The following is a 16,171-nucleotide window of genomic DNA, read 5'->3' as shown; positions in this document are numbered from 1 at the left end:
TGTGATTTTTTCCTTTGCATCTGTAACATGTTTTTGTTTTGTCTGTGTCTTGTGAATCGCTCCAGCACAGACAAGTTCACCGTCAGCTCCTCTTAGCTGTCGTGTGTCCGATCTGCAGTTTCCATGTTGAGCGCGATCTCAAAAGCCTTTGCAAAAGTGAGTCTTTCTTCTGAGAGCAATCTTCTTTGGCACGTTTCATTTTTGATGCCACTGACGAACCTGTCCCGCAATGCAGAATCCAAATTAGTGCCAAACTCACAGTTTGCAGCTTGTTGCTTTAGCTCCGCTACATACTGGACAACAGTCTGATTTTGTTTTTGGTTGCACTTATTAAAACGGAACCTTTCAGCGACTAAAATGGGCTTCGGCTCCAAATGTTCTTTTAAAATCTTCACAATATCTGCAAATGATTCATCTTTGGGCTTGTCGGGTTGCACTAAGTTTCTAAAAAGTCCGTATGTAGTTGCTCCCATCACACTTAGCAAAACTGCTACATACTTCCCGTGATCAATGTCGTTAACATCGAAAAACTGTTCCAGCCGCTCGACGTATGCAGTCCACGGCTCACTTTCTGGCTTGAATTCGTCCACCTTGCCGATTTGGGCCATTGTACTCACGTAGTGTATTTAAATAAGACTCAGATAGCGATCACTTTTCGTGGCGAACTTTATTTGCCAACAATCTGTCTGCTTGGACGCTGCGGGACCTGGCACATGCGTAACAAATGGACTGTACCAAGTTTTCCAACAATAGGGGTGAATACACCACAGTGGGCACCCACTGGGAAGAACATATATCTGCGTTTATACCCCAGCTTCATCTGTACCCTGTGAGCTGTATTCTCCAAAGCTGGGGTAATAGTGTCAACAAGACGCAAAAGACCGAATGCCAAAACATTGGACACATGTTTTTTATTTTAAATAAAAAATAAAATAAAAAGACATTTAAATTGGTCACATTCACTACTTTCACTTTAATTTTCACAAAACATGTAATATAATACCATAGGAAATACAGTAACATTGATTCAGTGTGTTTTGTGAGTCTCAACTAAGTTGCATGCAATGATGTAGGCTATAGGATCCACCAGGTGTCAATATAGAGCAACACAGCAACACTGTACCAGCCCAGTATCAATACAGTTTGGGAGATGTGCCGAAACGCTTCACGAGGCCTCATCTACCCACTAGCTAACTAATTACTAATTAGTTACATTAAATTCGCAAACTTAGAGCAAACGCTAGCTGTCCTTCGGAAGAGCGAGGAACGCACCGACACCGGCGGGACCAGGAAGGGAGTGACGTCAGAGAACGAAGAAGTGAGTGCATTGCACTTATATACCCGCGGCGCCACCAGCTGGCGGGAGGAGGTGCAACAGGCGCCATGCCACAATTGTTTATTATTTCATTAGGACTTTTATTTCTCAAACTTGTTGCCTTATGCTGCTCACTTTGAGCCGCTGATGGGGCAGCGGCGGAGGTGACCGGGGCGGAGGAGGAGGAGGCAGTGGGCGGTGATGTCGCTTCAGAGGCGGCCAAGAGAAGAGCTGAGTGAACAGGTGGAAGATGTGAGTGTCGGGGCTCCTGTAGCAACTGACAGTAGCAACTGACAAGTACGCATTGTAACCCTTGTGCAGCTAAAGGGCACCTGCTTGGCCGGGGTCAGGACATCTTATCTAGAATTGGAGACAGGGTGTTTGTGTCCTTGCAGTGGCGACGTTTGTCTTATACATTTCGTCAGGGTCTCTGAATGTCTTAGGTCAATCTGACCTGTTACACCATTGGGGCATTCCATAATCATATGATCATTGTGCTGTCTTTGTGTATAAATACTGTGAGCTGTGAACTGTTCTTCAGAGCATCTTGTATCCAGGTACTTGGTGTGTCTCCATATGCATATGTCAAATAAATCGGCACGCTTGATTCATGACAACTTCTCTCCGGTTTTCATTTAATATGGTCTCAATGTTTACCATAACAGTCTCATAGACACTTTCCCTGTTCATCCCCGCTCTGGGAGTCCACAATGCCGAACGTTTCTCTCCCTCCCCTGCAGCAGCGCGTGAGAGCGGTTTTGGGCAAAGGCAGTGACAGGTGTAGGCGGGAAACAATCTGTATTACAAAGCGCTGAAGTCCACGGGAAAGACCGCGCAGACTGTTCCAAGTGTGCGTTTTACTCTCAGACACTGAAGCTGTCCCTTGACAGAGACTGAAAAGTGGCTGTGCCCCCTCACAGCGCTGACCGAGCCACGCCCGCCCACAGCGCTGACCGAGCCACGCCCGCCCACAGCGCTGACCGAGCCACGCCCGCCCACAGCGCTGACCGAGCCACGCCCGCCCACAGCACTGACCGAGCCACGCCCGCCCGCCCACAGCACTGACCGAGCCACGCCCGCCCACAGCGCTGACCGAGCCACGCCCGCCCACAGCGCTGACCGAGCCACGCCCGCCCGCCCACAGCACTGACCAAGCCACGCCCGCCCACAGCGCTGACCGAGCCACGCGCTCCTGTTCATAAAAAAAATGTCCTAAAAGAGCAGCGCGCATGGTTTTGTGTGTGGGGAGTTTGCAGGTGCGAGACCCTGGTGGTTGACTGGTGGAGGGGTTGGTGAAAGCAGACTGGGCTTTATATGTGAGGAGGGGGTTGTCTATGGCTTATGTAGTGTGCACCTAATGGTCGAGTGGTTAGAGGGGGAGAATACACTGGGGCGAGAGCGGCTGGTGTGACCAAGAAGAGACAAACAGTTAAAAAGTTCACAATTTATTAAGAGATTTAAATAAAAGTTGACAGTAAAAATCTGCAGAACAAGGTTTAAAATGTCTAGTTTTAAAAGAAGGCACGAGCACTATTAAAAACGAAGCTAAAAAAAAGGCGAGTCCAGGAGCGTCCTGTCCAGGCCAGATCCGCCTACGAAGCCTGTGCATAGAACAGAACAAACAGCCAGCATGGAGAGTCTCGGAAGGTACTGAATTCACTCGGCCGTAGCGGCACTTACGCGTCAGGCAGGGCTTCTGCACCCTGCCGCCGCGTCTTCAGATCCTGCTTTATAGTCGCGCGCCTCTTCGCCACCACTCCGCGCTGGACACCTCCCTGGACCACAACACAAAAAAGGCCAGCACACAACAGACAGGCCTGACGCCAACGCCAGAGGCGATCCCGAATTAAAACGCTGCTGCAGTGTAGGATACTCACGCGGCAGGCAGAGTTTCCTCTGCCGCTGCGTGTAGGAAATAGCACGGCACTCCCCGGTCCGTCAGCCCGATCTCCCAGATCCCCAGCCGTTTCCCGTCCGCCTGCACCTGCCAGAGCACGCAGAGGACAGCGCGAAGCCCACGTGCAGACACCCCCTAAACCCAGGACCTAAGGCCCACAACGAGCACCACTACAGAATATACACTCTACTCACGGGCAAGGCAGGGTTCCCCCTGAAAGCTCTTTTTTGTGGATAATATAAGCTCCTGTTGGTATCCTGACATTGTGTAATGTGTTTAAATGCCGTTGGCAGAGAGATAAGATGTGTTATTTTTGTAAAAAGCATACTGAAAAAAAAGTTTAAAGCTAAAGCCAAGCCTGCCAGTATACATGTGTTACCATACAATGCATGAGCCGCTAGACGGAGATAAGCTAAGACGACAGCAAAGCTCAGTGGCGTGCACAGACATTTTGAGGGGCAGGTGCTCAACCAAGACAAAAGGGCAACTCCCCCCCCCCCCCAAAAAAAAGGTGATTTTTTTTTCTGTGACGAGTGACACAAACAGACCACTGATTAACATGTTCAATTATGTTGACCTAATAATAAACTAGACTTTAGAGGACGATGTAGGACTATCACATTGCTCTGCAATATCTGGTTTGTCAAAAATATCTTGAATAACAATAATCCTGGGCTGTTCGTGTTCCTGTGCTCCTCCCACAGATGCAGTGTCCAGAACCCATAAATAAATTACTGATTGATTGATACATTTCTTGTCCACATGATGGCGTAGTGGAGCAAATAAAGCACCTTGATGCTTCAAACCATTTGTGATGCAATTGGCTGTGAGGCTTCAATGCTTCATGGGGCTTCATCTACGGGGCCATCTATGGGCCATCACTACCGTACGCCAATTGTAACAGGCCCCTTAGCTGTTTCACGTCTTTTCACATGCTCAAAATTGAACAAAAATGCAGTGTTTACCGACTGATTTATAAAGTTACATTTAGCTATGTTTCTTATAAGTATTTTCCGACCCTTTTGATGTGGTTTATGCTGTTACTAACCTGGAAAAAACAGGAAAATTAATGAGACAGGTGAACTTTCTCAATGCCTGCGTCTGCCATTCTGAAGAAGGAGGGCCTATGACCTCACAATACGATTGCAGGGCTGCCAACTCTCACGCTTTCGCCGTGAGACATACGCATCTGAGAGCCTTCACACGTTCTCATGTCACACTCCTCACATCACACGCTCAACCAAAAAATATCCCTGACTTTTTGCAGTGAGCGGCTGCAGACGCTTTATTTTGTCTGTGTGCCTGCAGTGTCCACGGCTCCTCTGGTCTGTGTCGGCGGCTCTCAGTCGTGAACGATCCGGCTCTTTTGAACTTTTGAGTCAGTGAACGATATGAACGGGTTCGCGGAGGGGAACGGCTATTTTTTGTCACTTAGCCTAAGTTGTGGATACTTATTTTGCAAAACAAAAGTCACAGCTGGAGTGGGGCGGACGGAGAGAGGAGTGGCTAGGTACTGCTAATGCACGACCCGCGGGACGTGAGCGCGGCCTGCGGAGAAAGGGTTTTAGAGCGCGGCTCTGGAGAAACAGAGAGAGACAGCAGCGCCCGGACGCTCCCAGCGCCAGCTCTCCCGGGCGTGTAGGACCCTCCAGAGGCTGCAGTTGTGCATAAACCTTCTATCCGGGCCTCCCCTAAACTGTTAATTGAAGCTGATGAACAGAAACGGCTGCAGTGGCTCAGAAATACATAAGGACTCATTTTCAAACAGTCTTGTTCACTGATGAGGCCGTGTGACCCTGGATGGTCAAATCAATGGAGTAGTGGATGGTTGGTGAATGGCCACAATGTCCCAACAAGGCTGTGACGTCAGTAAGGAGGGGGCGGAGTCATGTTTTGGGCCAGAATCATGAGGAGAGAGCTGGTCGGCCCCATTAGGCCCTTTTAGGCTCCCTGAAGGTGTGAAAATGACCTTTGAAAAATATGTGGAGTTTCTGACTGACCACTTTCTTCTATGCTACAAAAAGAAGAGCCGTGCTTTCCCAGACAAGATCATCTTCATGCATGACAACGCACCATGTCCTGCTGTAAAGAATACCTCTGCATCACTGGCTGCTATGGGGATAAAAGGAGAGAAACTCATGATGTGGACCCCCTCCTCCCCTGACCTCAACCCTGTTGAGAACCTTTGGTGCCTCAACAAAAAAAACTTCTATGAAGGTGGGAGGCAGTTTTCATCCAAACGGCAGCTCTGGGAGGTTATTCTAACATCCTGCAAAGAAATCGAAGCAGAAACTGTCCAAAAACTCACAAGTTTAACGGATTTAAGAATTTTGAAGCTGCTATCACACAAGGGCTCCTATGGTAAAATATAACTTGACTTGTTAATATTTTTTTGATTGAAATAGCTTTTGATTTCAGTAAGTATGACCTCCTAATGCTACAAATGCAACAAATGACCATTTTCAGTTAATTACAAGCTTTAAAATGTATTGAAACGATAAGTTGCATAATAACTTGGAACAGTGGATTTTGAGGTTTTTACTATATTTATTTTTGAAAAAAATACTGTTATCACTAGGAATTTTTTTCCACCACATTTGAATGATCCTCTACCAGGTAAAGACTTGAAAATTATGCTGACTCTCATTTGAGTTGACAATTTAGAAAATCTTAGAAAAATGTCATTTGCATAATAATTTGGAACGCAGTGTACATTCAGACCGGATCCGGGCCAGACCTAGCAGTAGATCTGGCCCAACTCCGTTATCCCAACCCGGGCCTTTGTCTTTTTTTCCAATGGCCCAATACCGGCATGGATCTGTTTTACGGATCCGGAGGGATGCAGGGCCAGAGCTGCCCCGGATCGTTCAAAAACTTGCTACATCCGGTACAGTTCCGGTGCAGATGTTCAAAACGGACGCTATTTTTATATAGATCCGGGACGGGTCTGGCGCAGATACGTGAAATGAGTGTTGATTTTAGCATATTTGGGACGGATCCTATCCGGATCTGGCCATGTGTCATAGAATCTGTTTTAAATCCGGTTCAAAGGTGTAAAACGGATTTCAGTCTATGGTAAAATTAGCACACACACGTACATTCATGTATAAAATAGATTATTTCTAAACAAGTCATGCAGAAATGTGTAACATTTACAAATAGCATAATTATGTTGAATCACATAAGTGAGCAACAAGGAATCTTACACACAATTGTCTGCAAGGGAGGTAAAAAAAAATGTTTTAATTAAAACAATATTACTTATAACTGTTTTGCACATAATTAATTATTATTTATTTTGTTTTAAATATTTTGTTTTTAAATAATCTATTCCAGTAGATTGATATAACTGCAGGCTGTAGCAAAATTGAAAAAACTCTTTGTTCGGAACAGAAAACCTGTAATATGTTTTTCAAATTGCTATGTTTCTACATGCTGTTACATACACATGTATGGCAAGTCTTGAGAAGAAACTGTGTATTTGGATCATCATTTTAGTGTTTTTTGATTATCTAAAATTAGCATTTTTCTCCAGTTTGGCTTTACCTATAAATCTAAACTTTTTCCTTCTTGTGATTGTCAGACAATTCCTTTAATGACTTAATCCTTTTACTGCCCCTCAGAAATAAGATTGATGAGCCTAAAGCAAATGATAAAGAACACTGCAGTGGACTCTGTTGTAGCTGTGAGACAGGCCTCAACTCTGACAATGTCCAAATCCAGACTGAAAACGGTTCATTTTACTCGTGCATATGACACTGAGAGTATTTCATCTGCACTCTTGCCTTTTACTGTAATTGATTCATTTTTATGTTGATGTTTCATTGATTTGATTTGCTTTCTTGCAATTTTATGCAACTGTGAAGCACTTTGAATTGCCTTGTGTATGAATTGTGCTCTACAAATAAACTTGCTCTGCCTTGAAAGTTTTGTTAGGAAATGATTTCTGCCATAGCAGTAACTGGAAGCAAGGACGACGATAACAAGTAAATATAACAGAGAAAGTACAGGGAGTACGAAAATGGTAACTAAGAAGTTACAGGAAGCGATGAGAGAGACACGCTCGCTGCAGATACATTGTCACAATGTGGAGAACAGCTTGAACCGACCTTGGCCGATTTGAGATTAACTGCAGACTCACACGCAGACGCCCCCTGGCATGGGAGGTGTCAGGGAGTTTATAAAAGTGTAAGACAAAGCAGTGGCAGAGATCTCTCACGAGGGGCCGCGGCGCTGTGTTGTCTCAACGTGGAACTACCAACTGCTCGTGAAGCGTAACTATTGTTCGTATTTATTTTCTCAATAATAATTGATGATTCTTATATCGGTTTAATGTCTTCATTTATCAACGGAATGATCCAAAAGAACCAGATGAATTGTCGGAGACGGGTAATGCACGACTCGAGGCTAAGAGATAATGTAACAAGAAGTCCAACAGTTTTCATTGACGAGACAAAAATGTTAGAAAGTCGTTCTTCAGATGTTCAGATACATTGATAGATAGTAGAGCTGTAAAATCTGTGATTTTTTTTCGAAAAAATTTGATTCACGATTCAAACCATATAAATGTCTGTCGATGAATAATTGTAACCATTTTGCATTTAAAATGCCTTATATTTGAGCAGCATCAGCTTCGTGGTTGTATAAGCTACGCAGTGTTGGAGTGATCTGCGAGAAAATAAACATGCGATCATTCATGTGATGCAGGTCAGTTATATTCCAAAAATTATTCTATTGACACAGACATTTAGTGGCGGAGCTTTGGGGGCTTAAGCCTCGAATGTTTTTTCAAAAGCCCCGGATCTTTTTTTTGCCTTTTTTTTTTTGGCCGCAAGCTATAAACGCATTCCTATCCGTTCGTCCAATATGAGAAAAAAACAAATGCGGCAACATAACGCCGTAATTATTACCCTTCCCTGAACTTCTCCTGTTTGTCTGTCAGTCGGACTTTAGCCGTGCGCCCTGATCGGAGCCGGAGCAGAACTCGGCTCAATCTCATCAGATTCTCAAATCGAAGGTCGTGGCCACGCGTCATTTGTGTGTAGTCAATCATAAATCTGTCACGAACGTAACTGCGTGTCCTGAAAGCTACGAAGGCCAACTTCCCCCTCCTAACTAGTGTTTACCTCACTAGCATTAGCGTTAGCGTTAGCATTAGTATTCCTGATGCTGCGACCATAAGGTGCCACTAGAGTAAACTAATTAGCTTTGTTTTATGGACAATACATAAGCGAAGCCCCACACGTTTCCACAAATCTATTGTAATTCATTACAATCCTGGTTAATTTTTATGACATAATAATATATTTTTAGTGACTTGCCACCATGGATATCAGGTGCTTTTAAAAAAAAAGACAGGAAGGAAACCCAGGTGAGAGAGAACAACAGAACAATTTCACACGTTTGTAATACCTATATGTCATAACTTTGGGTTTTTAATAATTGCTCTGGTGGATTTATAGCACAAAGAGGGAGAAATGACACAGGGAAAGAGCAGAATGAGGACAGAATGAGGAAATGGAGCAAGAAACAGGTAAGAAATAGTCAGACCAGCCCTGCCTGCTCAGTGCTTGTTTTTAGTTTGGATTACTGACATGATACAGTGCACTGCGAAAAGTGCCTGCAGCTTCAATAGCCCTGCAGTTTGTTCAGTAACAGTGGGAAAAGTGGGTTCAATTGTCAAAAGGGAAAGTGTCTATACATTGGAAGTATTTCAGTATCTGGTGCAAGTTGCAGTACTGGCCTAGGTTAATGGTCCTGAAGCAAACACCAACCTAAAAGTAGTCAGTGATTTAGTGGTGGTTCCCAAACTGCAGGGCAGGGTTCAAATTGATAATTGATCATTTTCAAACACATTCAGAAGTGGACATAATTACAACTAAAACAACATAAGTTTAGCTCATCCAAAAATCTACCTGTTGATATTGTTGTTTCAGCCTCCACAACATGCACAGATTCAAATGTGGCTCTGAGAAAATAATTAGACTTTATTTTGTACTGTCTGTCTTAGTTTAGGACAGAATCTGTGCAACTTTAGCTTAGTCCATGTTCGTGTGAGCCATTTGTCCTGCTCTTTGCTTTTTTATTGATGGTTCTGATCTGATTCTGTTCTGAATTAATCCTGGTTTAGTCCTGGTCTATAACTGGCTTGATCTAATACTGTCGTGAGTGAGTCCTTGTTGAAAAAAAGTTATGTTATTTTTCCTTTAGACTTTAGATTTATATACAGCAACGAATAAATATAATAAAATTACCGAAAGGATTACCAGCTTAAAATTGTGAGTGTTTTAAAATTATATATAAAGTAATAATTTAGCCTATTTTTTTTTATCATTGTATAATAAGAGATTAAAATAGAATATGTTCATCTAAAATACACAATTGCACTAAATTACATCTGTGAAATTCAAACCCTGGCTGTGGCCCAGCTTGCACAGACTTCTATAAATAAATACAAGTGTAAGCCATCATTATTATGAGGCTACAGTCCTGTAGGGCTCGTTAAAAAAACTGCTTCATTTTATTGTATTTTTCAAAATATATGCACCATCGCAGGTGGATTTCTGTCCACGACCCACATTTTTTATGTGCTAAGCTCCTGATGATTGGAGTGTCTAGCTCCGCCCCTGGTAATGTGTATTCACATTATTATTTGTTTAGTTTTAGGACAACGCTGATTTCATGTAATAACTTTGTTTTAGTTGTAGTTACACACCCACGCCAGAAGGTGGCGCATTACTTCATGAGCCGGTATTGTGAGGTCATAGGCCCTCCTTCTTCAAAATGGCACATGCAGGCATTGAGAAACCTGTCTCATTAATTTTCCTGTTTTCCAGGTTAGTAACAGCATAAACCACATCAAAAGGGTCGGAAAATACTTATAAGAAACATAGCTAAATGTAACTTTATGAATCAGTCGGTAAACACTGCATTTTTGTTCAATTTTGAGCATGTGAAAAGACGTGAAAAAGCTAAGTCAAGGCGATGCTGCGGGCGCCATTTTGTGTGTGTACATTTTATTTGAAAGCTCTTTTTTGTGGATAATATAAGCTCCTGTTGGTATCCTGACATTGTGTAATGTGTTTAAATGCCATTGGCAGAGAGATAAGATGTGTTAGTTTTGAAAAAAAGCATACTGAAAAAAAGTTAGAAGCTAAAGCCAAGCCTGCCAGTATACATGTGTTACCATACAATGCATGAGCTGCGCTAGACGGAGATGAGCTAAGACGTAGCAAAGCTCAGTGTCGTGCACAGACATTTTGAGGGGCAGGTGTAACCTGGTAGAGCTGTATCCCCACCTCCTCCTCTGTGTGTTTGTGTTTGTGTGTGCTGTGGGCGTGTCTTGGTGTGGCAGCACAGGTGTTGGGAATCAGCTCAGGGAACTTGACTTTAGCAGCAGGCGCACACCACTCTGTCTCTCTGTGGCCGTTTCTCAGTTCTCAGACTGCAGACTCCGTCCTTGTGAACTCCGGGGTACGGACTTGCGGGTACAGACTCGGAGAACGGACTTGAGGAGTTCACGAGTGTGGACTCGGCTTTTTCAGCGTTTGGAACGAGTGAACTCGATGACGTCACAGGAAGTGGCTCCTGAACACAGGGCTGTGAGCTTTTATAACATTAACTCTGCTCATATGAAATTAAAAGGGTGACACTGCAGTTGAAGTGGAAATATGTTTTAAAGACATAAATGATACACTTTTGCAATAAAAAAAAGATACATTTTTACATTTTAGACGATTTCACTTTTTTTTTTTTTTTACAATCATAGCCTATAAATAAGGCGTTATGTGGAAAGTCATTAAAAAATCCGATGTGCAAACTGAAACAATAATTAAAAAAAATAGGTCAAATATGAACTTGTTTGGGAGGTTGCAAATTATCCTGAAAAACGAACAAACAATTTAGACTTTAAAATATGTGGAAAAAAAAGTGATTTTTTTTCTGTCACAAACAGACCATTGATTAACATGTCCAATTATGTTGACCTAATAACAAACTAGACTTTAGAGGACGATGTAGGACTATCACATTGCTCTGCACTCAAGATTAGCACAAATACAGATAAGTAAGCAAAGGTACCATAGCCTGCACTTAAAATATCTGGTTTGTCAAAAATATCTTGAATAACAATAATCCTGGGCTGTTCATGTTCCTGTGCTCCTCCCACAGATGCAGTGTCCAGAACCCAGGCAGCTCCTCACCCTTCTCTCTCCTCCTCTCCCTTCTGTGTCCTTGGTTCAGCTCACTCTGCTCTGGCCCTGGTCTACCCTCAGCCCTGACTTAGTCTGAATAATACAGCTCATTTTCAGAACATTTTATAGCACGACAAAACAGAACCGCTTAAGTTACTGACTTGTTGCCGCTGTTCCGGACGGTCTCGACACGCGCGGCGGCGCTGACGTCCTCGCTCTGACGGCCCTTTCGTTTCCATTCCCTTTACGCCGGGCTCACACCTAGAGCGGCGGAAGAGAGGAGAGCGGCGAGCTTCCATTCATTCCCTATGCGGCGTTAATAATCCCGTCATGTCGCGCTGGCTCGTTCATAAAGTTATTGAATTTACTGAGTCTACTTCACACCGGGCTCACACCAAGCGGGGAAAAAAACGCTTTCCGTGGCTCAGCTTGCTCTACTTCCTTGGCCAGCCCCCCGTGTGCAGGAGCAGGTGGAGGTGGGTTTGAGACGCAGCTTTTGCGCATGAGCCAATTACGCACAGGTGTCTGTCAGATCTTGTTCTGTGGTTGGAGCCGCCGCCAGAAATGGCTCTGTATTTGCATAGCGTCTCCGCTCCGGCCGCCCGTATCTCGCCGCTCTCCTGTGGATTTCCGGAGGCTTCTTTCCGGTCGCCAGGCAGCGTAGGGAATGAATGGAAGCTCGCCGCTCTCCGCTCTCCCGCCGCTCTAGGTGTGAGCCCGGCGTTACTCCCGCGTCTCACAGGGATGGGCTGTACCATCTTCTCAAACGGGGGAAACGCCCTTTATTGATCAGGAGCGTCAGCGCCGCCGCGGCTCGAGAGGCAGAGGAGAAATGAAGCGCGATTTGAAGTTGTTGAGCATTAAAACTGTATTTTCAGCACATGTTGGCTCAGTAGGGCAAATATCTAAGAACAATGAAAGAAATAATACTTCATATTGGGTAGGGGGAAAAAATGGTCTTGAGAAGGGCACTTAAAGGGCACAGGGCAAAGGGGCAGGTGCTTGAGCAACACCATCTGTGCACGTCCCTGGCAAAGCTAACAGTCGGGCTGTGAATATTAAAACAGTATTTTGGTTAAAAGAGAGGAATAAATAAGACAGATAAATAGCTAAAAGGTAAAAACCTAATTAATATATTGTGAATTCCAAGTAAAAAAGTAAAAATGTCATTGGGATGAAAGTAATTTAAAATTACTGTACAGAAAGGACAGTTTATTGCATATTTTTGCATACTAGATACAATTGTGAAAGTATTTATTATACATGTGAAGGTATTAATTAAATGGCAGAAGCGAGGCATTGAGAGACTTCACCTGTTTTCCTGGAACAATATAATCAGCTCATCAGGCCCAAAACTTGGGTCTGCTACATATGACGTACCCGCTGTAAACACAGTCTAAAGCTTGATCGTCGCATCTGCTGCTGTCATGTTGGATCCGTAAATAAACAACAAGCTTCCGTATATTGAATAGTGCGTCATGGCCTTGCGGTCCCTCCTCGTTCTGTGATTGGTTCCAAAATCCATGCGAAAATTTCGGCCATGGTCCCCAGACTGTTGTGCAGTTGGAAATGATTCGAGTGCACAGTAGTCTGGTGTTAGCCAGGCAAGGAGTCCATAAAGATTGACCAACAGTTCTGACCTCATGAACTGTCTCACCTCTGCACACATTGAGCAATGTCTCAATGACCTTCGAGGGTTACGGCCTGTTAAGTATTATAGCCACATCAAGTCTCCGCAAAAGGGCCTATCTCCGCAACTCTGACTGCGCCTATGTCACCGGTCTAGAGACTTGTTGGAGACTGGAGTTACCGCTGGTCACGGAGATGTTTGAAATGGTGAAAAAGAACAGGTTAGATTTCAGTGGCCTCCGAGAGGTCTACGGTGCAGCTGTGGCAACGTTGCGAACACTATTTGTTGTTATTTTGTCTTCGAGACCTGTCGGATACAGAGGAGATTTCAAAGAGTTGTATGGAGTCTCTTTGTTATGGTACCCGAAAAGGTCTCGAAGACATTGCAGAAACTAGACATTGGGACCAACCTGCAAGAGCCAGAGTAAAAAATCTTAAAGTTCTCAACAAAAATACTACTCAAGTGTAAGGTACACATTCTCAAAAATCACATGACCGTCTGTGAGATAATGTGAAGGGTAAGGGTCTCCACCTCAGCGTTGTTATCTCTCTCCCAGAAACAACACCTCTTTCTGCTCATACAATCATTTATGGACAGCTGCTTTAAAGTCTCCTGTTCACAGCTCACCAGAGAGAAGGCGAGATGGGCTTCACTGACGTGCTCCTCTCCAGTCCCGGGACGGTTCTCGGGGCAGTCCTGGTCCTGCTCTTGTTCTACCTGTTCTATGGTCTGGGATCAGACCAGGGACCGCCGGGACCCAGGCCTTTTCCCGTGGTGGGAAACCTCCTGCAGCTGGATCTGAAGCAGCCCTACAACACACTGATGGAGGTGAAGATAGATATTTTTCTATATGGACCCCCTGCTCCCAGTTTTTACAGTAGAGACTTTGAGTGAAAACGTTTTAAGTCTTGATGAAAGCAGAACTGAAATTGTTGTGTCTTTGAAATGACCTGGGCCACCGCTGTGGACTCGGATTTTAAACCTCACCAGAAGCCAGCTTTTGTTGCATGAATCCTGATGTCCGTTTCTTTGGTCCCACAGCTTTCTCAGCAGTACGGCTCGGTGTTCACGGTGTGGCTGGGTCCCAAGAAGGTGGTGGTTCTAGCGGGATATAAAACGGTGAAGGAGGGTCTGGTGGACAACGCCGAGGTGTTTGGGGACAGAGACCCAATGGCCATTTTCACAAAAGCTATGAAGAAAGGCAAACTTGGTAACAAACGCCGAAATATATTTGGATAATTGTAACTTCAAGGCGCAATTTCTCAACACACCTTAATTTTTTTTTTCCACATTGTGTCTCCATTTAAGCTCCTGCAGAAACCACATTTTTCAGTCTTTTACAAAGGAGCTTATATATCGATATCCGAGCCAAAATCCACCAATTATCTCAAGGCTGACCCAAAATGTCACATAATCAGGGCTAGTGTAGCCACACTATTAGTCTAACCACCAGCACTACTTAAATTGAATTTCAGTTTTAGTTCACAGGGGCAGTTGAACATGACACCTTCCCTTTATGATCACCAGCCGGTTTCTGTCCTTGTGCCACACACAGCTTTTATTATACATGAACATGAGCGGCTTTTTACTTTAGCCTAATGACATTATGTGTTAAAAGTTAGCGCTCATTTGTTTTTAATAATTTCTCTCTATGTTTCTGTGGTTTGATGAATTAACAGCAGCATGTCGCTGCTTCCCCGGTTGCAATTCATTCTCAAATCAAAGTCAAAATGATTGATATTCTGCTTGACAGTCTCTGGAGCGCTGTGGAGGCATGAAACACTGGTTATCTCTTCCTGCGTCATATCCAGCATTTCTCTAATTGGTTGATCCCGTTTGTCAATCACGCGCACCGGGATAAACAAGACACTCTTCAAGCAGGTGATGTTTTTTGCTCTGTTCAGGAGTGATGTGGTCCAACGGCGAGCCATGGAGGGAGGTGCGGCGCTTTGTCCTGACGAACCTGAGAGACTATGGGATGGGGAGGAGAGCGTGCGAGGACAAGATCACCGAGGAGGTCCAGTATCTCTGCGACGTCTTCAAGAACTTTAAAGGTGAGACTTTGAAATCTTCACACCTCAAGTCACCACTGGACCCATATGAGCAAACCTTTAACTATTCATGTACTTGATAGGAAAACCGTTCGACACCACACAGCCAATGAACCAGGCAGTCTCCAATATAATCTGCTCCATGGTCTACGGGAGTCGCTTTGAGTATGACGACCCTAAGTTCATAACTTTAATCAATAACACCAACAGAGTCGCACAGATCATTGGGTCTCCATCAGTGCAGGTAATCTTCAGAGGAGACATTGTGCTATATTGACTTTTTTAACCTCTTACTCACCGCCTGAACCAAGTGTATTTTCTCCAGTTCGGTATTACCCAAATCTAAAAGCTAAAGCCAAACTGCAGAAAATGTGCTCGGTTCAGGTGGGGGTTGAGAGGTTAAAGCTTTTAACATTGTTACATGTTGTGAGTAAGTACTAGCTAAATACTTACTTTTGTTTTAGATTGCTATCTTGTTCCCGTGGCTCGGACGTCTGCTGCCAAAGAGGAATGAATTTCTAAAGCTGAAAGAAGGGAACGAGAATCAACAAAGGCAGTTTTTCAAGAACTTGAGGGAGACGCTCAACCCCCAAATGTGTCGGGGGTTCGTGGACTCGTTTTTGGTTCGACAGAAAAAGGTGAGCGGTTATTCTGACTCTCCCGCCGTCCTTAACACAAAAGCATATACGAGTGAAAAATATAAATTTATTATGTTCTTATAGCCAGACCTGTGTGTTGTTTCATACCTGACAGTTTTTGGCTCGGTCTTCCTGCTTGTAGCAGCAGGCTGACAGTTCCATCTGCAGACTGTGAACCGGGACGAGGGGGCATACCAACTTACTCACACCTGGGACACCGACCTGAAGAAGTCAGACAGATGGTGCCCTCAGCCTGCTATAAGAAGCATATATCCGCCGCGCCCTACACGTCCAGTGATGTTGCTGTGATGTGTCTTGTCAGCTGATTTACACAGGTTGTGGATCTGTTTTCCAACCATACAATGTCCCAGGTGTGCGAAAGCATAAAAGCCCCCTCATCCCGGTTTACTGTCTCAGGGCCATGTTTCAGAATTTCAATTGCCTCCTT

The 16,171-nt window shown here is 44.3% G+C and overlaps 1 protein-coding gene across 1 annotated transcript; it reads left to right on the top strand.

Annotated features, from left to right (window-relative positions):
• Positions 1-13,676: 13,676 nt before the first annotated feature.
• Positions 13,677-15,876, top strand: LOC306975383 (cytochrome P450 2K1-like; the record flags this gene model as incomplete). Its single annotated transcript, XM_079572894.1, has 6 exons — positions 13,677-13,862; positions 14,076-14,244; positions 14,939-15,088; positions 15,169-15,329; positions 15,550-15,723; positions 15,808-15,876. The coding sequence occupies 6 exons, from the start codon at positions 13,677-13,679 to the stop codon at positions 15,874-15,876; spliced, it is 909 nt and encodes a 302-aa protein (XP_079429020.1).
• Positions 15,877-16,171: the final 295 nt, after the last annotated feature.

Source organism: Gobius niger, assembly GCF_951799975.1.
Source record: "Gobius niger genome assembly, chromosome: 15".
NCBI lineage: Eukaryota > Metazoa > Chordata > Actinopteri > Gobiiformes > Gobiidae > Gobius > Gobius niger.
Note: the sequence above shows the minus strand (reverse complement) of the source record. Positions and strands in the feature narration are given on the sequence as shown.